Source organism: Patagioenas fasciata, chromosome 2, assembly GCF_037038585.1.
Source record: "Patagioenas fasciata isolate bPatFas1 chromosome 2, bPatFas1.hap1, whole genome shotgun sequence".
In the NCBI taxonomy this organism is placed as follows: domain Eukaryota; kingdom Metazoa; phylum Chordata; class Aves; order Columbiformes; family Columbidae; genus Patagioenas; species Patagioenas fasciata.
Genome location: NC_092521.1, coordinates 148,268,501 through 148,293,638, shown reverse-complemented (window position 1 = coordinate 148,293,638; position 25,138 = coordinate 148,268,501). Strand labels below are relative to the sequence as shown.

The 25,138-nt window shown below is 37.5% G+C and overlaps 1 protein-coding gene across 2 annotated transcripts; it reads right to left on the bottom strand.

Moving 5' to 3' along the window:
* Window positions 1–6,364: 6,364 nt before the first annotated feature.
* Window positions 6,365–24,718, bottom strand: ARL5B (ARF like GTPase 5B). 2 transcript variants are annotated; one of them, XM_071805206.1, is made up of 7 exons: window positions 24,504–24,716; window positions 19,313–19,469; window positions 15,029–15,089; window positions 13,690–13,837; window positions 10,550–10,633; window positions 8,732–8,883; window positions 6,365–6,797 (listed from the first exon to the last, which is right to left on the bottom strand). In XM_071805206.1, exons 4-7 carry the CDS (start codon window positions 13,831–13,833, stop codon window positions 6,749–6,751), a joined length of 429 nt encoding a protein of 142 aa, XP_071661307.1. In that variant the 5' UTR covers window positions 13,834–13,837; window positions 15,029–15,089; window positions 19,313–19,469; window positions 24,504–24,716; the 3' UTR covers window positions 6,365–6,748. The 2 variants fall into 2 exon arrangements, with proteins under 2 accessions (XP_071661307.1, XP_065689185.1); XM_065833113.2 differs by lacking the exon at window positions 19,313–19,469 and having other exon boundaries at window positions 24,504–24,718.
* Window positions 24,719–25,138: the final 420 nt, after the last annotated feature.

Sequence of the window (25,138 nt, the reverse complement as noted above, 5' to 3'; positions counted from 1 at the left end):
CACATACTGGTGTACAAATGGAGGAACAGACTATTGTCTTCACAGTTACATACAGGAAATTTTTCTATATGAAATGCTTATCCCTACGCATAAAAAACAAAAACCAATTTAAGATTAGCACAACCATCAAGAAACAAACCTAACTGAAGAGCAGCACAACTATTTTATCAGGGACCAGATGGGTAACAGTTTAATTCTAGCATAACCCTACAATTTTCTACAGTAAATTTCAGTTAAATGCCCAGCAAAAATACTGAGATGAGAATTTAAGCCTCACTTTCACGACACACAGCCTTCTTCTGAGCTACCCAGCCATATGAACAGCCTTTTCATTTCCTGGATACCTCAACAGAGTATAAGATTTACACTGCTATAAACTGCATGTAGCCATCAACAGCCAATACAGTGATAAAAAGGAATGAGGTGTCTGTGGTCCCAGAAAAAGAGAAAGTCAGAAAAAGCAAAGATGCATCACAGCTGATATTATGAAATCTCAGCTCAGTGTCAGAACTTGCTTTTTGATACATCATTTACATGAAGCATTAACCTTCTCAGAGTCTCATTCTGCTGCCTGCATCTTGGGCAGGGCAGAAACTTAGTTTGTAACAGTGTGCCCCACACACTGTACAGACAGAATGCACCTTCCTATTGCTCTACTCTAGGAAGTAAAATATAGAAACACTCAATGTTGAAAGGTCATCAAGTTAATTTTAGAAAACCAAATTTGTTCCAAGATGCAAGTTCCTATTGCTAATGTTGGTATTGCCGCCACATTTTTCATATTTGCTCTCTCCACTGTTGCCTTCCAGGCTCTTTCACAGAGGAGACTCTACGAAAGCAAAGGGCAAACTCAGCTAAATGCTCAGCATCAGAGAAATGCACACACAAATATCCAAACTTTTTTTCCTTCTCTTCCATTTGGATTTGTTTTGCTCTTATTTTGAAAGGGAATCATCCACCAAAGCAAACACCCTTTGCTAAAACAAACAAAGACCCATGCTTCCCACGGCTGAAAGCCTCTTCAGGATTAAAGCTGGAACGTCTCCTGGGATAAAATGAAGACGGTGTTCAACCAAAATGTTTGGTGAACTAGCTACAGTTGCACAGGATAGAAGCTCTGATTCTGCCCCAGTGAAAGGACTGAAGATGAAACAGTTTCCCTGACCCCTAGACCGAAAGTGACAGTGTTACACTACTTGAATACAAGTACAAACTAAACCCCACCCCTCTCAAATTTAACAAAACAACTCTTCAATTCTATTTTGATAGAAAAAGAAAAAAATATGATTAGCTCTGCCCAAGTCTTCTTCCCACTACTGTGTGCAGTGTGTTGAAATGGCTGAGAAGAATCACTGGCTTGCGGGTTCTGAGGCTCTTTACCACCTAGGCCAGGAACTTCAAAAAATAAAACAAATAAAAAGCCACATGCCAACTCATTTGCAGCAATATAATATAAATCTGTATAAGACACCTTAATTTCTTGAACTGAAACATAGTATATGCTTGCACGGCACAATCGGAAGTTTGAAAATAGATCAACACTGCTGCTGAAAAAAAAACAAATCTCTGCAAATTATACTTATGAAATTTGCTATTCACAGTAAAAAAAAAAAAAAAAAAAGTCTCCTGCAAGCTCAGGGTAACAGCTGCATTTCAGAAGAAAACCCCCAGTGGTCACTAGCAAGCCTTACATTTGATACAGAGGAACCTGCAAAGATTAAAACTTGCAAACTGCTAGTGCCCACAGACATTGTAGGAAGCTGTGTATGGATCCCAAGTGTTAGAACAGCCTGACTGGCTAAATTTCAGGAAATCTGTGCTCCTGTGCCAGAGACTGTTGTCCAGGTTCTGCAGAACATCCAGCTAGCAGACTCTATAAAGATCTCCAGGTTAAATGGCAGCAACGCCTTGGAAATGGAGACTGCTCTGGGCTTGAAGGTAAATACAAACACAGATAAACTGGATTTAGCAAAACAGCTGTATGAGGAAAATGCAGCCTTCTTGTTAAAACCTGTAGCATATGATCAACGTTTTATTCAGGACCTCACATGCCTTTGCCAGCATCTTCAGAGAAGAGAGTACAAGGCAACGACACCTCAGGGCGGCGTGGAGAGGGAGGCACGAGGTGGCAGAGAAGAAAAAAAGACAAAAGCTCAAATTAAAGATCTGACGGTAAGGTAGTAAGGCACCATCAAGAAATCAAGACAGCTTGTTTCCTAAGCCTGACCTCCAGTGGTGAGTACAGACACTAAGACAAGGTACACCCACAGTGCAAACTGCCATGAACATATTCATGAACAGTGAAAAAAACATATGATACCTATTCAGGACCTCTCAGATTGACCACTGTACTTTGTGAAGTGAATTATACGAAGACATCATTCAACCAAAAGAAGAACTTTTGTGCCTATGAAAGCTGACACGTTCCAGCTTTAGCTTTCTGAAAACAATGCAGTTTCATGTCAGACTTGACTACCTACAGAGACATTTGTGTAGCCTTACAGAAGTTCTGAACTACCCCCAATTCCATAATTAGTCAGCTTGTATCTGCCAAGTTTTCTCTTCATTTAACATATGCTTATCTTTCCATAAACTTAAGGAAGTAAGGCCAACAAGCATGTGAGGTTTCTAGATTTGTTTTCTAAATGTGATAAAAAGTACGGTTTCTGGAAGGAAACTTTTTTTAGTGTTCCAGGAAGTGTATTCCTATGCAAGACAGATCATGTCTCAGTAATAGCAGGTAAATATAGGTACACGCTTATTTTGCTACTCTAGCCCTTCTGTTTTGAGAACAGTATCCTTTATTCTTTAGGAAGATTTTTGGAATTGAGAAAAAAAGAAACATGTTACATTAGAAGGTCAAAATTAACACACGAGGGAAACACACTGAAAAAGTATTTCCTGTTTAAAGTCTGTTCTTATGAAATAGTGTCGGCATCAAACAGAAAAACAGGAATTCAACTGGCTGTACTTCCCACCCCTCGCCCCCGTATTCACAACTCAACACTAATTACTGATCTGTCTGTAAATATTTGTCTACAAGTCATGGTTTGTTTACAAGCTTTTTTTTTCAAAAAAACAAAGAACCCCCAGAACACAGATAAAGTAATTTTTTTAAAATACTTTCAAGACCACCAAAAAATTGAACACTTGAATATTTTTTCAGATATTTTTCCCAGCCCCAAACTCTTTTTTAGCATCTGTTAGAATATTTACATATTGAAGCAAATACTAGTTTGACTGTAGAATTTTATTTTCAAAAGTGGAAAAAATTCAAATTGTATGCTTTACAGGGGGAGTTTCAGTTTATGAGGAGCAAATGAACTTTTCAAAAATTCAATATATGAAACTATAATACAGAACACTTCAATATTTGCAAGCTACAGTAATTGTGAACTGAAGGGTAAAGAAAGGAAATAAAACTTTCCTTCTTAACCACAAATAACCCACTTCAATATGCTATGTGGTACAAAATGAAAATCAGCTTTCTATAAGCATCAAACATAATTTTTCCCTTAGTAAATATTTTTCACTTACCATGTTACTGAAGCAGGCAGAAGTTAGATGGACAAAATAAGATAGGAAAGATTGTGCACTCACTACTCAGTTAGCCAGCTTATTTTTTCTAGCACTTATTTATGCAATAAGGCTTTATTCAGTCTTAAAATGATTAATGAGGAGGGAAACATTAAAATGATTACTGGATCTACTTAGCAACAACAGTTAGCTTACAGAGAAAAACATCAGGGAAAAGCTGGGGGGAGGGGGAATTCTTATTGTAAAACTTAATTCCACTTCAAATAAACCAGGCAAATTCAATTATGCAAAAGAGCTTAAAAGTCTGCAAAGACTACTTTAAAAAAGCAGATCCTGCCAACCTCATGCAAGCAGGACAAAAAAAAATCACTCAAAGATGCATGCTCATAGAGTTTGCTACACAAATCAGAACTATTTCTCTCATAATATTATGCATTATTTTAACACAACGGGTCTGATTCTATAAATTAGACTATAATATGCGTATCAATTACTTTATTACAGTATCCTGTATTTTGATTAAAACTGATAATTCAGGAGAAAAATCTTTGTGATATTTTACTTGGGAATGTTGTTAAATGTTTCCTTACATTTGTAATTTCCTCTGAGAAGATGATTAACAGTGTTCTTTGTGAACAATATATCAAATGTAGAATATTTTCAAAGTGCAAAAACTACCTGCAATATTTACTACATACAGATTAACAAAAATTATGCAGTGTTTGGCAGTGCAAAGACACATGAAGTGTTCTAAAGCACCCCACTGTAAAAATGATTTTTGATCTTGCAATCAAACTCATTTCAGTTTAACAGGCTCTGAAGGTGATAAAAAACAAACATCCCAAAATTCCACACAAAGCCTTTTTCAAAACAAAAACCCAAACCGCAGCATGAATTACTAGAAAAAAACTGATAGCATAAATAGGAAACTTGTAGAAAATGAAGCAGTAGGGTGATCAAAATCATAGCTGTTGTAAAAAGAATGTTTCCTTCTGTAAAGGTACTCAAAGGCCATAACTGTTAACGAATTAAAAGCAAACTTTCATTACTCTGATATTCTAAGGCCTACAATATGACCATTTCTCCCAATCAAACTTAGATGTATTACCTCAGGTGAGACTGGATTTAGTTATCAAACTATACATTTTCCAGGTAAAACCATTTGTAAGTATAAATATAAAATCATGCTTGCTGACTTTTTTTTTTTTTAATAATCAAAGGGCTAAACATCCAGCTAGTGTTTTTTATGAATATTCTGGAATACATTTTGAACTACATAAAAATAAACATGAAAATAAACCCACCTCATGAACTGAAATTATTAAGTCACCAAACAAGAAGCCTCATTCACAGTATTATTTTATTTTTTCATTTATAATTTGCTTCCTTAAGAAGAAAACAAATCTTATTTTCGCACATTAAAACAGTTAGCTTGAACATCAGAACAAGAATCTTTAATACTAGATTTTAACCTTGCCTTATATTCCTTTTTTCTTTAAGCACTACTTTTCACTGACGCAAATTATTTTCTGAGCATTTTGACTGGACACTCAACATAGTCTTTCCCCTAAATGTGATTAACCAGCATTAATATGTAACTTTATTCAACCAATCACTGATTCCAAATCTATTCAGTCTTCTTTTTAACATGACAACATTACTTGCTGATACTTTTAAAATTTCATTACGCTTTGTTCAAATAAAAATGGAAACAAATTTCATTTACAAAACTTAAAATTTTATTAAAGAAAACTCAGTGTGCTTGAATTATTAAAACAAGATTTATCAAAAACATTTTGTCATTGAAGGATTCTGGTCAATTGGCATAATGGTTCCAGTAACCTGGCTACATGGGTTTTAGGCACACAAAAGTGCAGGATGGTGCTTCTGGAAAGCCTGACAAGCATTCATGTAGGTTAGATCCTTGACTGTTGCTGGGTTTCCACTAGGAACTGGGTGTCTGCTACTTTTTTTTTTTTCTTCTAATGTTCTCAATTAACCTCATCCATAGCTTTAGATTCTCTTTACAGATTTAACTTCATTCCCTTCAGAGAGTAAAGTCCAGTCTTTTAACACCTGTTTTTCAAGTGGAAGCTCTCTACTTTTTCAACTTTATTTCCTAAATTTCAGGTGAATGAATTTAATTCAAACACCATCAAAAGTTCCCTGCTCCTGCAAATAAGACTAAAAACAAAAACTAAGGCAAAATACTTTCTTCGCAATAGAATCTGAAAACATATTTGATAGTATGTAAATAAGTGTCAAGATTAGCTTCACTCTGAAATCTGCAGATACAGCACCATTATTTTGTTCTGTTTATAAATTTGGCTTCCCTTTTGATCTTGCATTCATTTAGAAAACAACACTCTCACTAAAATGTAAGGAAGGCTCATGTATACAGTATTTAAAATTTTAACAGATTACAGCAAGTCTACATATAACACTGGCTGTCATGATTCCAAATTTAATTATCAAGAGGACTGTTTTCAGAAAGGTATTCAAGTTCTAAATGACTAAACCAGCACTTTTAACAAGATTTTTATCCACTGTACAGAGATGCATTTTCAAGTAAAAGAATTATATCCTAGAACTACTTACCAGAGAAACCGAGAATGAAATAGATTTAAGGCAGAAGTTCCATTATGTACCAGGTTGAAAGCCAGCACAATATTAACTATAACTAACTTGTTCAGCATTTAAAAATTTGCATTCACAACTATTAACTCCTGCGCTGGCTGGAACTTTAGTGATGTTCCAGGAAGCCCAGCTGGAGATACGGTTATCCTTAGGGGCTAAAGCTATGCCAGAATAAAGTCAATCTACTCACTACTTTCTCATTATTATACAAACTGCATTCATTGATGTTATTAAGTTATATAAGCTATTTAGAAAGAGGAAGTATGAAATACTGACGATGAGAAAACAGATTTTTTAAAAGCTATCATTTAAAAAGTTAGAATACATATTCAGAGGAATATCAATGTTTAAAAACAGATTCACATACGTTCATCCAGTTGAAGATTAGTGTATTAAAAAAAGTTAAGAAAATACTTTGTGTTTCAGTTCAACTGCACTTGATTCAAGTACAGCATGGGGTTTGGCTGATATAAATTAAACATGGTCACTGCCTCAGCAGCCAGAAGTACAGAAAAATGTACATGTTCACAGGATAAATAGAAGTCTCTTCTTTTGGGAAAAAAACAAAAAGAAGCTATCTCACTCCAATACGGGAGGACATCCACTCCAAGCCTTGGCATAATCTGAAAGATAAGAGATATTATGTTGGTACTGGTTCTATTCCAACTTCTTTGAAGAATTTTCTACTTGTTTTCACATTTAAAAACATCTACTTAAAATAAATAAAGTCACCTGGAATTGGGATTGAAACTTGAACAGAGTAAATAGTGTTTTAAACTAAGTCTGCTTAGGCTTTAACCATGAGAAGACAGTCAAGCATGCTATTTTATTGAAGCTTGACACTCCTTGCATTTTTTTCCCTTGTAAATCTAAAAGACACTATTCTTAACATGCTTAGTCATAAGTATCGGGAACCAAATAAGGTTTTTTTTGTTGTTGCCATTTTGTTTTGTTGGATTTTTTTATATGTTTCCCATGAAACACAGCCTATTTGAAAGCTACCTTTACATACTAATACTAAAAGACAAAGTACAGGTACCCAGACTGAATCGGTTCATGAAAATACAGTGTATTAAGAACTCCAAAAGCCCACTACAAAAATAAAATATATTTTTATTTAACACCAAGACTGCATGAGATCTAATCTGCTTACTCACTCAATTTGCATCTCCATTTAAAAGTTTTCGTTTTTCTTTGATGTTCCAGGGACCTAGTTGCCTAGTTTACACCATCTTTAAACTTTACCTTTGTACAGTATATGACAACATAGCTATCCAAGAGATCTAGTTTCACTCGCACAGGGCCAATCTCCCTAGTCTTTGGTCAGATCCTCCCAAGGAAGCTTCAGCTCAGCAGTGTAATTCTGGGAATTTTTTTTTTTATGAGTTGGTCTCACTCCAGTCACAGTTTTAATTATTCTAATTCTTCTTCTTTTTTTTAAATAAGAAAGAAGCAGCCTAGGATGGCCAATGTTTCTAAAGTAAACTTCACATTCATTAATTTCTAACTTCTTCCAAATGCCAGCATACTGAAGATCTAAGTTAGTACAGAAAAGCAACTTTGGCAAAACTGGTAGAAGGAAAGCAGAGTTGACTCTTGGAATGAAACAATACAGTCCAAAGACTCAATCAAAATACCAGTTCGCTTCCACTAACACATCCCACCCTAAGGAAGTGAATGCTACTGATCAATCTACAAGACACCTCCATTACGTTAGGAAATCCTTCATGCTAGAAGTGCAGAAGATGCTCTCACTTCTCAAGTACTCAGTTGGATTCACTATTTTTGATGTCACAAGACCAGATAAATGTAAAGGTTGTATAACACAGCTGAAAAAAAACTCCGTGACACATTAGAAGACTGCCTTAAGAATCAAGATGAAAAATTAGTACACTTCAAATCATGTAAGCAAGACACTACCCAACTCGTTATAGGCATCCAAAAAATTTTTTTGATCTTTACAGACACATGGAAAGCTCAGCTTTTTGTTTTAGTAATTGCTGGCATAAGGTACAGAAGTTTCACAATTTTGTTTTATGCCACATCTATGTGCCTTTTAATCCAAACCACATTTGAATGCTTATCAAAAAAAACCAACCAACCAAAAAACAACACAAAACCAACCCACCACCACCCTTAGAAGATTATGGCAGATCAGAATGCAAAGTAAGACTAGAGTAGCTTTTTTCTTTAACTACATAAAGCCACCCAGAATCAGAGGGCAGTGCACAGAGAGTAAACAATTATGCCAACAGCTCTATATTTGGGTACAGGGAGGATGTTGGTACGTTTTTTTGTTGTTGTGTTGGGGTTTTCTTGTGTTTTTGTTTGTTTGTTTGTTTTTAAACAATAAGCTGGAAAACTTTCATTCAAATTTGGAGTTTGAGCAATGAAAAAACCCCACAAGGTTCAACAAAGAAAAGGAAAAATTCAAAGTGTCCCTCTGACAGCAAAGCTCAGAAAATATGTTCTTTCAGAAAATCCACTTTGGTGTCAATAAGCTTCTAAAGCAGCATTCTCATTTACCATCTTTACTATACCAAGCACAAGCATTTACCCTTCTCCTGTCAAAGCACAACAGGACTGGATGTGCCACGGGTGATCCTTTATGGAGCTAAGGGTGAGGTATGCAGATATCTCAGCAGCTGTCATGCAACCTTTCATGTCCTGCTTGTTTGCAAAGATGAGAACTGCAGCCTTCTGTAAATCCTAGAAGTAATTTAGAGTATTCATAATAGTTATTATAAAGAACTAAAAGGCTATTGTGTTAACTGAAGTTCTTCAAGCTAATCTACAATTACACAGCAGCACAGAGTTTTAATAGACTTACTGCATTAAAAATTAATTACACTAAGACTCAAGAAACCAATTTATTCAGAAGTGTTCACCACAGAGAATCAAACTATCACATATTATACAACTACCCTTTTGGTGTTGACCGTATGTTAACTAATGAAAATCTTGTTAAAATATATTTCATAAAGCTCCAAACCATCCAGCCAGTAGAACTATGACTGGAGAAACATTCCAAAGTCTATATTAGATACTATTCAAATGGAAAATGCTAGTATCATTCCCTGGAAATTACTTTCAACTTCATTAAACAAAGTCTATAGTAATTAAAGTAGTAACAATTTAAGAAAGCTATTTACATTATTGGAAGTTTTATCCTGTTGTTCCAAAAAGGAAGCTCTAATAATGCTGCAACAGCTTCAGTAAAAATAGAAACTAATAAAAAGTTGTTTTGTTTTTGTATGAAATAAGGATTCCACACAGCAATGAGACAAGAACTGGGATGTATGATTTTAGAAGTGCAGAAGGGTAAACAAATGCAGTATTCAGGAAGCTGACAGTTGTAACTAAAAATGTCCAATACATTTAAATGCATATAAAATTTTAAGACTATTTCTCCAAATATTTACAGTCCAAAGTTGAAAATTCACTCCTACAAGTAATCCACTCTTGTTCTGTTTTCAGGACATGGTAGACCACAATCTCATAAGAGTTTATAACACTGGAAACTAATAAATTACAAGGTGAAAACTTCATCACAAAAAGTAATCTTTCCACCTTTTCTTGGTAGTATATTTGCTCCTTACCACAAGACCCAAACAACATTACCATAAAATACAAAGTAAAAACCTTACTCATTTTTAACAATGCAAATGCCTCAGAGAAATGAACTGCACAGAATTACTTGCAGTGTACTAAATACTTTTACTTCAAAAATGAACAGAGATATTTAGATTAAAAAAAACCCACTAATTTAGTTTGAGAGTGATCACAGAAGGTTTTAATGTACTTTGGCTAATCCAACGTGGATGTTAATTTAGGATGTTTGAGGGAGTTGATCCAACATTGAACAGTCCTCAATAAAACATATAATAATAAAACTACAAACAAAATAATTCAGAAGGAAATTGAATTGAAACCAATTTATCCATAGGATTAGAAATGCTCCTTAATTTTAAGGAACCAGATTAAAAAAAAAAAAAAAGAAAAATGGAATTGCCTACTTTCTAATTTTTTTTAAAAGTTCAATGAAATGTAAACCATTTAATTGAAAGAAGAGAGTTAGTGGTAGAGAAAAAGAATACTTAGTTACATTAATATGAAGTTTAAGATATTTTACAAGTTCAACGTTTGCAAAGTAAAGGGTGATTTGATTACAATCAAGCAAGTCCTATTAGCAGGTTTTTGATAATAATTTTCCTGTTTATTTATAATTTACATGGTTTTAAAATGTGACCAACATGCGTACACATTTAGGCTAAAATTTTTTTTGTGACAGGATTTTTTGCTAAGATAAGAAACATATAACATTATGTGACTGTTCACAACAAAAGAAAACTACTACCCCAACTCGTCACCATACCTCATGAGCCAGCATTCTATAAAGTTCTTCTTTTGTAATAGAAAGTCGCTCTCTATCAATGCTGTCAACAACAAGAATGATGAACTAGGGGAAAAAACAATAGTACAGTATGTCAGTACAAACTACAAATTACAGAAAGCAAGTTTTCAAGAGACCACTAGCACAAGTCTTCCTATAAGACAGACATAGAGTCTCAGAGCACAGTAGAAAATAGAACAAGGTTAATTGTTACAGTCTTTTGCTAGGGCACTGGGTATCATACATGAAGTTTAAAAAAAAAAAAAAAAAAAAAATTGTGCTTTCACATTTCAATACTGCTATTAAGATCTACTTTCATTTACTATGGTTAAATCTCTGTGGTGGATTTTCAGGCCCTACATCGTAAGCAAAATAGCGATGTAGGTACCAAAAGCACCTAGAGATAATGGATTACATTTAAAATGTGGATTACAAACTTGCTACACAGTTATCAATGAAAACAGCTATTAATATTACTGTCCACTACTACTTGAATACTCTGAACACTATAAAACTGAAATTGAAATTCCCTATTTTCAAAGAAGCATTTTTAGCAGCTTAGTACTATCTTATTCCCAAGGTGTAAGAAATGTCATTTCAAAGTAGTAAATCAGACCTCAGAAAGCTATGTACCTATAGTGCTTAGCATTATGTTGTGGCATAACACCTTAAACTTTTGCAATGAAAAGGGCCTCTGCAGTTGGGTTCTCACTGACAACTTTGCACCATTCCACCCAGGCATTTGGAGATGCTATAGCAATGATTTTACTTTTACTGTTCCTGCCAGGCACATTATTCTCATGGCTGTGCACTTGTGAATCCTGTGGCACTGCGGGATCTGGTACATCTAGTCTCCCATTGGAAGCGATTGCCACTGGTACAAAAAATACTCTCTTTTACCCCACTCTTTCCACCCCTTGTGCTGTAGTTTCTATTGTATAGCCTAACACCGGAAGGGAAAAGGACATGGTGTTATGTAGGAGGTAATGCTCAAGTAAATGCTTGGAAGTATTACATAACAGTAGGTGTGTACAAACCATAACAACTGATCAGTGTCCAACACTTGCCCTGCTCAGAGTGTGCTCCAAGCTGTGCTAACAGCATCGTAGGTGGGAAAAACCAGCATGGAGCTCAAACATTTTCTGATGAAAACTATACAGATACTACTAAGAAAAAAAAAAAAAAAAATTATAGGGAACACACGCTACCCTGGAGAGGAAACCAAGGAGATTACATTCATCTGAGAGACTCCATCACTTTTCCACCCAGATGGGAATACTTTTGCATCCCTTTACTCTTTTACTAGAACTCTTTTTGTTATAGCAATCCCACCCCCAATAACTTAACCATGAGAGCTCCCTCCCCTATCCTCTTCCCCCAAATCTTGTGTCTGTAAGCCTGTCTCAATATCATTTCCATAAGAATATGCTCTGACTCTTAAAACAGAATTGTAGAACTAGCCATATTAAGTTGAAACTAATTAGGATAGGTATGCACTGAAAGCTTATTTGGGGGATTTTTACATTACTTCAAACATTTCATTTAGATTGCTTTAATTTACAGATAAGGAAATAGAAAAGAGAGATAGTAACAAAAAAGGAAGATTAGAAGTCATCACTAATTTTCCAACATATGCTTCAAATCACTTTGCCTTAAATTAAGGAGATTCATTACCCTTTGAAAATTACCACAAAGTATAAAAAAAACTAAGTCAATTTAATGCTGCTGTGACTTTGAGATGTCTAGCAGATGAGGAGGAACAGTGAAGGAATTATTTGCATTGTGAAGGCTATGGATTAGCATATTAAACAGACCCCTTTTCTTCCTTAACTGTTTCAAGCAGACAAAGCTTCTAAGTAAAGGAAAAGTACTTCTTTCCAAGTGCTAGAAAGGACTGGATTTCAAACACTTACTAGCCAGAACATGATGAAGAACATCCCAAATAGGATTAAAAAAAAAAGACAAGCAACAACAACAGAGAAAATAAAACAAACAACACCACCCCTCACCCCCCCGCCCCAACCACACAGAACAAAAACACGCATCTCCCCAAATCACAAAATAAAAGACTCTCAGTGAAGAAATATCAAGAACTTATTGTACCAGACACTGTGGGCAGAAGTGTCTTCACCCTCATATAAGGGTGTCTTAGATGTAATCACACTTTTCAGATAAAATTAGAAATAAGTTTAAAATACTAGATATGAAGGTTGAGGCATGATCACCAGGCTTTCAGCAAACAAAAACGTTTCTGAACATCAGGGGTGGATCACTCTAAATTCCCTTCTCAAAGAGGGTCATAAGGCAGAAAAACTCATTTCACAGGAGGACAGAATGCTTATATACTGAGTAACAAGTACAAGAGGTCACTACTTTTTAGTAGAAATGGTAAGAAATTAAGCCCAAAATCTTTTACATCAATGTAGAAGCCTCAAAGCGAGGCTACAGAGATTTTATGTGCATGTTCTGTTGATAACCTCTTGCATCAAAAAGACTGGAATAAAAACAAACCCCCAAAAGATAACCGTTGCCAAGTTCTACCCCAATCTTTCCAGCAATGGCAGCTTTGCCAGTTACCTCCTGAGTGCTGCACAGCTACACTTTTCTTTACCCTTTGGATAAAAGACACAAGCTGATGAGCTTTTTAAATACTGCTGCCTAGATAAAGCTTCATTCCTCATCCTTAATTACCATTACCTTCAGAAACATTTCAGACTAGATGTACAGAAGTTAGGTTAACCCCTGAAAATCCTCACTGAATCTGCAAAGTACATTGCAAAGTTTTCTTTTTAATCTACTTGAAAAAACATGCAAAAGCCCCATTTGATTGGAAATATATTTTGATATCATTTCATTGTCTAAGAAAAAAGTCTGACTTCACATTTTATGCCACAGATCAAACATTACTGTAAAGTACACAGGAAAAATACTTCAGATATTACCTGAAAATTGGCTGCATACCAGAGACACCTTACACTTTTTGGGGTTTTTTTTCTTCCTCAAAAAGATTCAGGAACAATACGGCTGCAATCTTTATAAAAATCTACCAATATTCCTAATAAAAAAAATACAATTTCAAACAAACTTATTGAATTTCCAGATCTCAAAGTAGCTTCTCATACCTCTGTGTTTGAATAATAGGTATTCCACGACGACCGTAATGATTCTTGTCCTCCAATATCCCACATTAAGAAATGGGTGTTTTTCACCACTATTTCTTCTACATTGCTTCCTATGGTCGGAGAAGTATGAACCACTTCATTCATTAAGCTAAAGGAAACAATATCACACCATAAAGACCAACCAGTAAAATCCACAATGCTTGTCACAGCTCAGTTACAACAAATTTGTTGCAGAAAAAGTAATTATGTCTACCTCTGACAAAAAAAAAAGAGATAGATTTAAAAACTAGGTATATTTCAAAAAGCTACACATTTCATTTTTTATAGACAAAGTAAATACTTAAAAGCAGTTCTTTAGTAAAAATACTAATTCAGTTTGAATTTGGACTGAAAACTGTCAATGACATTCTAGTGTGCTTTTGTAGTGTGCTTAAAGATATCAGAAATTAAAAACAAGCACATGAAAGGCTTAAAATGCAGACATTTATCCATTTGGTATAAGCGGCTTCTCTTTTTGAAGGACACTCTTTAACAGATACTTAAAACACACTTGTTTCAATGCAGAAGTTGCTCTTCTAAAGATCCCAAATAAGGGGAACAGTAAACTGTCCAAAATATGAATCAGAGTACAATTTTATCAGAGCTCTCAACTTAGTAACTCAATATTAAAACAAATTCCTAAGGATTGTTTGTTTACACAGCTGAAAAATTTCTCAGTTCTAACTTCGAGCTTTGTCAAAAGTGCTTAGGAAAAGGTTCTTTGTAAAACATCCTCTGTTGTCTTTGTGTCCAAATATATGCATAGTAATTTGGCTACAACTTCCTCCTCTTCCACAATTACAACAGTAATTATGTTCCTGCCAAAATTATTGAATTTATCATAGATATTCTTGTAATGCTGGCAAGATTTGGGTGCAATGACGCTATTAAAAATGCTTAAGGTAGGATCTAGGCAAGAGGAAATACTACCTTGAGGAATCTTCCACCAAAAATTTTAGACACTGGAATCTAGAAACACACGGGAACATTTATAGATTTTTGCAGAGTGGCTATAATTTCCGTTAATTTAGAAATCACTTTCTTCTCTGCAGTTCTTGATGACAGGATTATTTCTATGTTTAGAAATAAATATTAGCTTTGATTGCAAAATCACTTTGTGTTTATATGTACAATTTTGTTGTTCAATTTACAGTCCAGTTTTAAAACACTGCAGTTCCTTCACTTTATCCTTTAGAACCTTAAAGATTCTGCCAGGTTGCAAAGCTGAAGTAGTTTCAATGCTTAAACAGTGACAAAAACTAAAATGTAAACAGAAAAACAAAACAGTTAATATACTTACAATTGGTAAAGAATAGTAGTCTTTCCAGCATTATCAAGTCCCACTATGATTACTTTGTGCTCTGTATATACACAAAAAACACAAGAATAAATGAGTAGCAACAAGAATAATTAGAATTCTGGTTAATCACTTTTCCTTACTGAAGAAGGCAACTGCTTGTTTGTCTTATTTTAACAGCCTACAAAGACTACTGGTGACTTCAGGACAGAAGAAAAAAAAAAATCCATAAAGCCTCATCTTCTCTTGAGACTACAGTCTTAGGAAAAGTCAGTACTGGAAGTTTTCATAAAGGAATGCTTATTAATATGATTACTTCTTAAAAAAAAAAAAATAATTCAGTTTTGGAAAGAAAAGTACAATGAAAAAATATAACTCATAGCAGTGAATCACCTTAAGAACATCACCAAACATCCAAAGGCTACACAAAATACTAGCCTGACATTCAAGGCTCAGTAATAACCACTTGTTAAGGGACCACCCACCATCATATGCACATTAATATCCTATGCACAGTAAAATGTGCATAGATCAAAAATCCCAACAATGCAATTTCTGAACTGAAAAGCCACAGAACAGTAGGATTGAGGTTGGAAGACACTTCTGGAGGTCATCTGGTCAAAGCCCCCTTCTCAAGTAGGGCTATCCAGAGCCAGTTACCCAAGTCCATGTCCAGATGGCTTTTGAGTATCTCCAAGGATGAAGACTCCACAACCTCCCTGTGCTCAGTCATGCTCACAGTGAAAAAGCATCTCCTGATGTTCGGAGGGAACCTCCTGTGTTTGTGTGTGTACCCATGGCCTCTGGTCCTGTCACTGAGCACCACTGAGATGAACCTGGCTTCATCTTCTTTGCAACCTCTGTTCAGTTATTTATATACATCAATAAGATCCCTTCTGAGCCTCTTCTTCTCAAGGTTACACAGCCCCAGCTCTGTCAACCATTTTTTTTTTTTAATGTGAGATGCTTCAGTCCCTTAAAGATCTTTGTGGCCATTCTCTGGACTTCCTTTAGTATGTCCACATCTCTCCTGTACTGAGGAGCCCAGAACTGGACACACTGCTCCAGGTGAGGCTTCACCAGCGCCAAGCAGAAGGGAGAGATCACCTCCGTCGACCTGCTTGGAAGTGCAGCTTACAGCAAATGCTGCAATGTTCTTTTTCCAGGCCCAGGAGAAACAAAACCAAACAAAACTGATCAAAAAAACCCCCAGAATTTATAGGTTTCTCTGTAGTTAATCCTTCTTAGAATTTCAAATACAGCAGCACAGCAAACTAGAATGGTGGTTCTTTTGATATATGTGTCAAGTTAGAAGATACTTATCTGCTTACTGACAAAAAAGCAAATCACTTGAGCACAGAGAATTTACAAATGAATACTAGAAGTAAAATTTGCATAAAAAGTCTGAGAATAGGCTCACTTTCGAAGGGGTAACATTTAAAATTCTAGGGCACCTATTCCAAAGCAAAACATGGTTCACAGTTTAAAGATTTCCTCTAAAATAGCACATTCTATCTACAAGACTTAGAACAAATTATTATAAGGTTAGAAGTTCTAACAAAAAATATCAAATTGGCGGGGGGTTTTGCCTGCAAGTGGCTGTTTTAAGGAAGAATCAAAGTGGGGTTCATTTGTCTGTTTTTTGTTAGTTTTAATCTATTTATATATAACCACCTAGACCTTTTCATACTGAAAGTAACTTTAATAAAACATTCTCTTGCTTGGGACTTTAAGAGGTTTTGCTATGTGATACAGCCCTAACATTGAAATGCATTTCCTTTTATCTGTGTCCCTACTGCTGCATCCTGCCAATGCATTCCAAGGAAAGAACTTTTCCTGGCCTTAAATCCAGTAATAAAATTAGCCCCATGAGAAGCAGGATCAGTAATTAATAACCTTTCCCAATACATAAATGGTACTTACTCCCCTCTGCTTTCAACTCTAATAAACCACTTCACATAGCTAGACTGTCCATCTCTTCTTCAATATTAAGGGCTTTCAAAGTTCAAACACAGAAATGCCCTTCTGTTGTTTTCAAAACAGCCATATTGTCAACTATTGCCTGGAAGATGACTCTATTTTTTCAACATTTTGTTTGAGTTATTTTCAAAGAGGAAAACAAAAGGAATTCCAGTCAGTACTAAACTGCTTTTTCCCACCTTCACATCAGAATAAAGAGTCTTACTTAGGAATGAATAAGAAAAGCATTGGATGAAACAACATCACGCTACTTAAAGTAATGAACAAAAAATAATTCCCATTGAGGTGACTGCTTTTGAAAGCCACTGAGGCATGAATGGTTCAACACTATATGGGAAATAAAAGGCACAGCTCAGTGAAATGGTATTTTATAGAGTAATGAATAAATACAAACAAGAAACGGTCATAGAAGTCTTAACTGATGTTGATTTGGGGATGAAAATAGTAAGATGAAATACATCAGTATCTCATACAACTAGTTTTCACCTTTATTAATGGTAGGTGCTTTCACAATTGTCATCTATGGTAATGGAAAACTTCTTCACTTACAAACATACTCAGAAGTTGAATTTCTGTCTAGTTTGGTTAGATTACAGAATTTTTGCTTATATATGTGCATTAGAGGAAAAACATGAATTTATGCACTGGTTTGACTGAAAGCAAGTTAATTTTCATCATACAGTTAGAAACTTTCATTTTTCATGGCTAGCACGGCTGTTGTTTGGATTTAGTTTGAGAATAAGAAGATAACAGAATTAATGCTCTTCTCCAAGTAAGTTTTCAGCATTTGTAAGCTGGAACGAAGACTATGTAAGAACTTAATTGTTATCTTCATTGCTGTCTGGTGGTCAATGTCTTTCTGGGCTCTCTGCCTGAAGGTGTGAGGCAGCTGGGAAGGGGGACATGGATGGGACAGACCTGGAATGACATTCAGGCTGATCAATGAGAATATTCCATGCCAGTAGCATCACGCTTCATAATTAATGAGAGTTGGATTTTCTGGCTAGGGAGATGAAGACCCATTCTGGTTTCTGCTCTTTTGGTGGAGTTCTGTTTGGGAGTTCCTCTGTTTGGCCTTTTGCTGTTCTGCCATTTTGTGGAGGCCTCTGAGCCTTTCTGCCTTTTTCTCTCCCCGGTATCAGCTGTTCAGACCCAAGGTGCTCTCTCTTCCTGGGACTGGGTGCTTGGCACGGACAAAGTTCATGAGGAATTGCATTGACTATCTTCACTTTTGATTCACTCCCCTATTCAGGGGCGGGCAGGGGAGTGAACGGGTGGCTATTGTGGTTTTGATTCATAGAATCATAGACTCATAGACTCATAGAATGCTAGGGATTGGAAGGGATCACGAAAGATCATCTAGTCCAATCCCCCTGCCGGAGCTGCAACACCTAGATGAGGCTACACAGGAACGCGTCCAGGCAGGTTTTGAATGTCTCCAGAGTAGGAGACTCCACAGCCTCCCCGGGCAGCCTGTTCCAGTGTTCTGTTACCCTCACTGAGAAGAAGTTTCTTATCAAGTTTAAGTGGAACCTCTTATGTTCCAGTTTAAACTCATTACCCCTTGTCCTACCATTGGTTGTCACCGGGAAGAGCCTGGCTCCATCCTCATGGCACTCACCCTTCATATATTTATAAACATTAATAAGGTCACCCCTCAGTCTCCTCCAAATGAAAGAGACCCAGCTCCCTCAGTCTTTCCTCATAAGGGAGATGCTCCACTCCCTTAATCATCTTGGTTGCCCTATACTGGACTCTCTCCAGCAGTTCCCTGTCCTTCTTGAACTGAGGGGCCCAGAACTGGACACAATATTCCAGGTGTGGTCTCACCAGGGCAGAACAGAGAGGAAGGAGAATCTCTCTCGACCTACTAACCACCCCCCTTCTAATACACCCCAGGATGCCATTGGCCTTCTTGGCCACAAGGGCACAGTGCTGGCTCATGGTCATCCTGCTGTCCACCAGGATCCCCAGGTCCCTCTTCCCTACACCGCTCTCTAACGGATCATTCCCCAACTTACAACTGGAACCTGGAGTTGTTCCTGCCCAGACGTAATACTCTACATTTGCCCTTGTTATATTTCATTAAACTTTTCCCCGCCCAGCTCTCTAGCCTGTTGCTAGCTGGGCTTAAACTGCAACAACTTAAAAACTGCTGAAGTAAGAACAAAAGACAAAAGTAAAAACAAGACCAATACTTGTTTACAAGAGGGACTAGTAGAAGATAGATGCTACATTTAAAAAAACGTGCATTACGGAGTAAACCGTAGGCAGTGATTTATGCTCATATTTGTATTCTATACTTACAGACTAACCCAAGTTTCTCCCTTTTACTGGCTGGTATTCAAACTCAGTTTGGGTTGTACTTGTTAATATCTTCCCAGTCCACCATGTTCTTTGCAAAGGAAGAAGAAAATCCATAACAGAGTTGCCAGAGCAGAAGAGCAGAGCCTTTATAAATCAGCTAGAAAGAGTGGAAAAAAATAAGTAGAAAAACTAGGCACATGTAGGGGAGAAAAAAAAAAAAAAAAAGAAGGAAAAATAAAAGACGGTATTAGACTACCATTTTAAAAGAAAACAAAAAGATATATGTAGTACTGTTTAAAAAAAACCTGGCAGTCTAATATTACAAAATAACATGACAGTGAAGATGATCTTCTCGCAGATGTTAGAAATAAGACATAATGTGCTCTTTTCTTCACTTACTCTTCTACATTCTTCTGTGGTAAGAGGACCCAAAACTGAAGACTGAATTCGCACAACTTTGCCATTTCCTCTAAGTGGTGAAAATTTAAAATAAAAATATTTCTAAATACTTCAATGATGAGCAAGGTTCTTCCAATATATTTGAAAGAAGAAATTAATATTGTAGAGGGTACCAGCACTTTTGAGACCGTGAAACACAAAAGCCCCATCTAGTTCTGAGGAATGGCAATTTTGGAGACTTCAAGGTTGAACACAAAATGCAGACAGAAGTTTGTTAAAGGGGAGGCAGAAGGAATAGCATTTTACTAAAGTTTAAAGACATTTCAATACAAGGCTTCATTCTGCACACTAAAAGCGGCCTTAGTCTTCTTTTAAACACAAAAGAACTGTTTAGATACAATTAAATTTCCAGACTTGATCACAAGAAAGTAGCCTTTAATAGTCACTGGAATCAAAATCCATTTGGCTTTCAGGATAATGGCCTCTGTTACCCTGATTGTACAGTCTGGGAAATGTCAGTATAACCAAGTGAGGTAAATTTTAGACTTCCAAAAGTTTAACTACCTTTACTTGGAGCTTACTATTATTTCTGTTCCACACCTATAGCATTTATTTAGAGAAACCTCAAAGAATATAATTAAAATACAGATTTGTGAACTTCTTAAAGAACTCTACCAGACACACACACAAAGGAATAAAGTATTGACAATTGTCAGAGTTGCCTTTATCAGTTGCTGACATTCACTTGTTTTTTCCTTATGATTTCATTAAAAGAGATCTTGATAGTATTGATGGAATGATAAGTCTAGCAAGTTTTATTGAGCTTTATGTTAACACAGGCAATAAGTTAGTTGCTCCACCATTTACTGATATTACTACATGTTGCTTAGAAGTCCAGGCCATTTGAGTACTGAATCATAGCATAAGCCAGTAATTTTTGAAGTCTAGTATTTTAAAAATACACTTATTTCAAAAATAACTCTTAAAAGTAAGTTCAATTTGAACTTCTGACACTTTATAACTAGACTTTACAAGGTTGCAGGGCACAACGTGTTAAATGAAAACAATACTCAGGCAATGGTTTTTGTCAATTTCAAACATAAGGAAAAAGAACCAGGAAGCCATCAGTAAATTGCCTAGAAAAAAAGAAGAAAGTCTATTTTTAAGCCAATTGCTTCTCCTCTAAGTAAAGTATCTCTATTTTGCATTGTTAAATTACTAGATTAAGAGACAATATATATTGAGAGCTCAAAGAGACAGAAATGATTATTGTCCTCCCTCCTTCAATCTTTAACCCCTGCACTGAAAAGCACGGAGACCAGAAAACAAGAATATTAAACAAGGTCCTGGAACAATTTTGTCCACTACTACCACCCAAACGAAACCAGCCACTGTTTAAAGACTACTACCAAACTCAAGCTGGAAATGAACCCTTCCAAACATATCCACAGAACTAAAGAGATATTCCCTAACAGACTGAGCTCAGGGCAGAGGCTGTTAGCCTTCCTCTCTTTCATCAGTCACTGACTCACAGATCAGCACAGGTGTCACCGAGTTTCCTCAAACTGCTCTGCACTGCAGCTTTTCTCCTTCCATAATCCCACATACCAGATTTGGAGAGTAGATGGTGCACTGCAATGGAAAAGCAAGTGCATTCTGCCGGGGAGGCAGGAAAAATAGCTAAAGGCTTTCCTCTTCTAAAAGTTCCTAGCACAGGTCAAAGCCACACAATACTATTTTAACCATTACATTTTTCACTATGAGCCAATATGGGTTTACCAAAATGGGTAATCATAATCAAAATGGGCTGAACCAACTGGAACAATTTCTGCTGCATGTATATCAATTTGAAACAGAACAACTGACTGGCTCAGCTCCCTGGTAGGAACACACAGATGCTCCCCAAGTCACAGGGCTACAACAGTGGAATACCAGTAGTAACAAATGTTGCTGGAAGAGGTCAGTAGATAGCATTAGTCAACAGACACTTAACGCTGATTGTCTTTAGAAACAGATTAGGTCAAACCTCTCAACCTTCCTTCCCCTACTTCACCCTTACCATTGGAAAGGATGGTAAGAGATTCAAATTGTAAAGCAGTAAACATGATGTGTAAATTAATAAAATGACATTCAGGACTTTAGCAGGATGTAAGGTGCCTTCATCACAAGGTCTTCCCGCTAGACAGAAGTCACTCTGAATGAACTCAATCTTCTTACACAGCACACATACTCTAACTGCACTGAACCCTGAGCACAAAAATGCATGGTGCTTATTTTAAGATGTTAGTTATCTTAAGATGTACATTTTTCAGAAAGCTACCAACATACCATTAACTCACAGGGAGAAGATATTAGCTCACCTGTAGATATTTCTTTAACAATGTCCAGACAGTACTAATCAAATACCTTTCAGATTTGGCATTTTCAGGTCAGCTATTATTCACATTTATGTAAAGAAAAACTGCACTGCATAATCAATACTCAAGAGAAATGCCAAATATTTCCTGTTCTGTATCTTCTAGCACTTAGGCACACCTTCTCACCCATGCACTACCTGACGGAAGACAGACAGTACTTTCTAAATCTTGGCTTTGTTCAACCTTTCATTTTGTCAGTATCAAGTGCTTCAGACACGATCGACAGTTGTGGCACAACCCACACTAGCCATGGTGAACTGATGATACACTCCACACACATAAGGGTTTATTTGCATCTTTAGAATATTCCCTCCAGATAGTCAAAAGCATTGTGTAAGCTACTGGGCTAGTCTGCTCAGCAAGCAGTCTCATGAGCTAGCCTATGAACTCTCCAAGAAATTGTCTAGATTTGACATAACTAGATGAGCAGCCAAAACAAACTCAATAATTACTACTCTTTTTAATTAATAATAATATTATTTAGAAGAAAATGGTCATGAAATCAGAGAATAATTTCCCACTAGACAGGTCAATAAATTATGTTTTAACATAATTTTCCAGGTTGGAATTTCAATTTTGGCCATGAAAAGAAACTCACCTCCTCCTCAATGGTCACCAAAATTAGACAGGGCAAACAAACATACAAACAACAAAAAAACCCAACAAACCAAACCAAAAAGAACAACAAAACAAGACCATAACACACCCCAGAAGCTTCTTGGGATTAAAGTATAATGGTAAGTATTTAATGGTACTGCCTCTTTCATCTTAACTGTGATACTAATTTTTATTAACATTTTAAGTGTACGAAGAGTAACTTTCCTTCCATGAATTAACAGACAGTAACGAGGGCATGTTTTCCTCTAATGGAATGGAATCAACAGAATCAAATGTTGTATACTAACAAAAACAAACAAACCCCACAAAACCAAACACCCAACCCCCCCAAACAAACAAACCACAGAAAACCAAACCAAGAAACTGCACCTCTTACTTCCTTTCTGAAGATAAATATTGACATCAGAAGGCATCATATCGACCAACACTAAAAGCCACAAGAACCTTTTATCTTACCAAATGGGCTTTCCAGTTCAGACAAATAAGAATATTCAAGTGAAAACCAACAACAAATTCAGAAGACTTCAGGAAGGGCACAGCGGAATAACATATGCAGGGAAAAGATAAATGGTCTCGAGCTCACTCCCCCACTTCCATCCCATGAAAAGACAGTTTGATCCACAGATGTTAATGTGTACACACGCCGAGATTTTGCTCTGTTATTTACATAATTAGAGCGGGTTATGTGCCCTGACAGTAACAAGACTACTAACAGGATACCAGGCGTGTATCTGCCTCCTAAAACTTGCAAAATTGCACCGGCAACAACGTGTTGCACAAAAAGAAGCTTAACTACATTTTTAGTAACTTTAAAACAGGAATGAAGTGTGTATTTGGAAACCTGATGAGAAAATCATAACAATAAGATCAGTTTGCCTGCCGCAAACTCAGAGCCCCTAGGAAAAACAACACGAACACTAAAGTCCTTGACTCCTTTATTTTCTAGCCAAGAAAGGCTAGGTAAACATGATTAATGAAAATAAATAAATAGATAAAACATGATTTCCTATTTTTCTGATAACTGTCTGAGCTAAAGGCCGTGACAGACACAAATTTTGAACTCTGAATTAGAGCATGAGCCATTATTGTGCAGCAGGGTGCACTAAGTAGGAGGGAACAGAAAGCTATCTATCCTCTTACGACCTTTTTATTCTTGGCTTGAGAAGTGATTTTCTTGAGTCACTAACTGATTTTAACCAGTATCTTTGCCAAAACATAAACAAATCTTTATCTCAGAGGCCCCAAGTTTGGTGTCGTTTTTTTTTTTTTCTTGATATTAAAGATAAAAACAGCATGATTTTAACAGCAGGCTCCGACTTGTGAGCAGAGGGTCTACAAAGACAAACAAGCCCTTCACGGTCCATCAAAGCTTCAGCCGTCACAACAATGACAAAAATGCCCGAGCGGCATCAGCATTCACTACTCTGCGAACTCGAGAGCACAGCGCTTGAACAAGCTGCCCGGAACAAGCCAAGTGCCTGGAGCAGCCAGGAGGGGCTGTGGGGACCATCTCAGCCAGGGAAACAAAGCGGCTTCAAGCATGAGGCGCTGCGGAACCCCCACTCAGGGGGCTGCATAGGGAGAAGCCCAACTTTTGCCTGGGCGCACCCGCAGGGGAAGCTCGGCGGCCAGAGCAGGCCCTCAACCTCCAACGGCTGCCCTCGGCGCTCTCCGCCCCACGGGCTCCGCTTGCCCCCTCACCACCGCCGCGCCGCCCGCCCCACCTCCCCACAGCCGGCTCGGGCCCCCGCGCCCACCTTGGTTACCGAAGAGACTCCACAGCTTGGCAAATATCAAGCCCATGCCTGGCCTCAACTCGCCGCCAAGCCTCCAGGGCTCAGCCAGGCAGCGGTGGTGTCCCCACGGTTCCCGTCCGCCGGACGCAGCCCACAGCGGCGCCGGGCCAGCGGTCAGGTGGGGGAGCAGAACGGGGCGGGCAATCGACGCTGCCCCGCCCCGCCCAACGGCCGCACGGAGCGAGGGGCCGGCCCAACGCCCACACAGCTGCGGCGTCGCGTCACTCTGTGCGTCATCATGTACGCCCACCTTGGGTGAGCTGAGGGGGTGTGGGAGCTGTGGCTGTAGGGGGTGGCTGGGACGGTGTCTTGCCGGGCCGGGCTTTCCCCAGGGCTGGTGAAGAGCCGAAGGGCCTGGGGTCTCGCACGACCGGGGAAGAGAGAACTGCCCGGCAAGGGAGTGGTGCGTCGGAATGTGCTTGTTCCCCGGCCGCGGTGTTCGGTGCTGGGGTGGGAGCGCTGCCGCTCTGCGCTGGCAGCGGCCTTCTGCCGTCACCGTCTCATTCGGCCGGGCGGTGCTGTGGCTGGTCCGCGGCCTTCGTCACGGTGGCGAAGGGCTCGTGGTTTTCAGGGCTGTCAGTTCTTCCGTGTATAAT

Bases quoted from the DNA above. Each gene is read 5' to 3' on its own strand.
- ARL5B (XM_065833113.2), bottom strand. From the start codon at position 24,549: ATGGGCTTGATATTTGCCAAGCTGTGGAGTCTCTTCGGTAACCAAG. The intron at 10,634-13,689 runs GTATGAGAAGCT...TTTTTCCCCTAG, and splicing joins CCTATTATTCAAACACAGAG to TTCATCATTCTTGTTGTTGA. The intron at 8,884-10,549 runs GTATGGTGACGA...AATTACTTCTAG, and splicing joins ATAGAATGCTGGCTCATGAG to GATTTACAGAAGGCTGCAGT.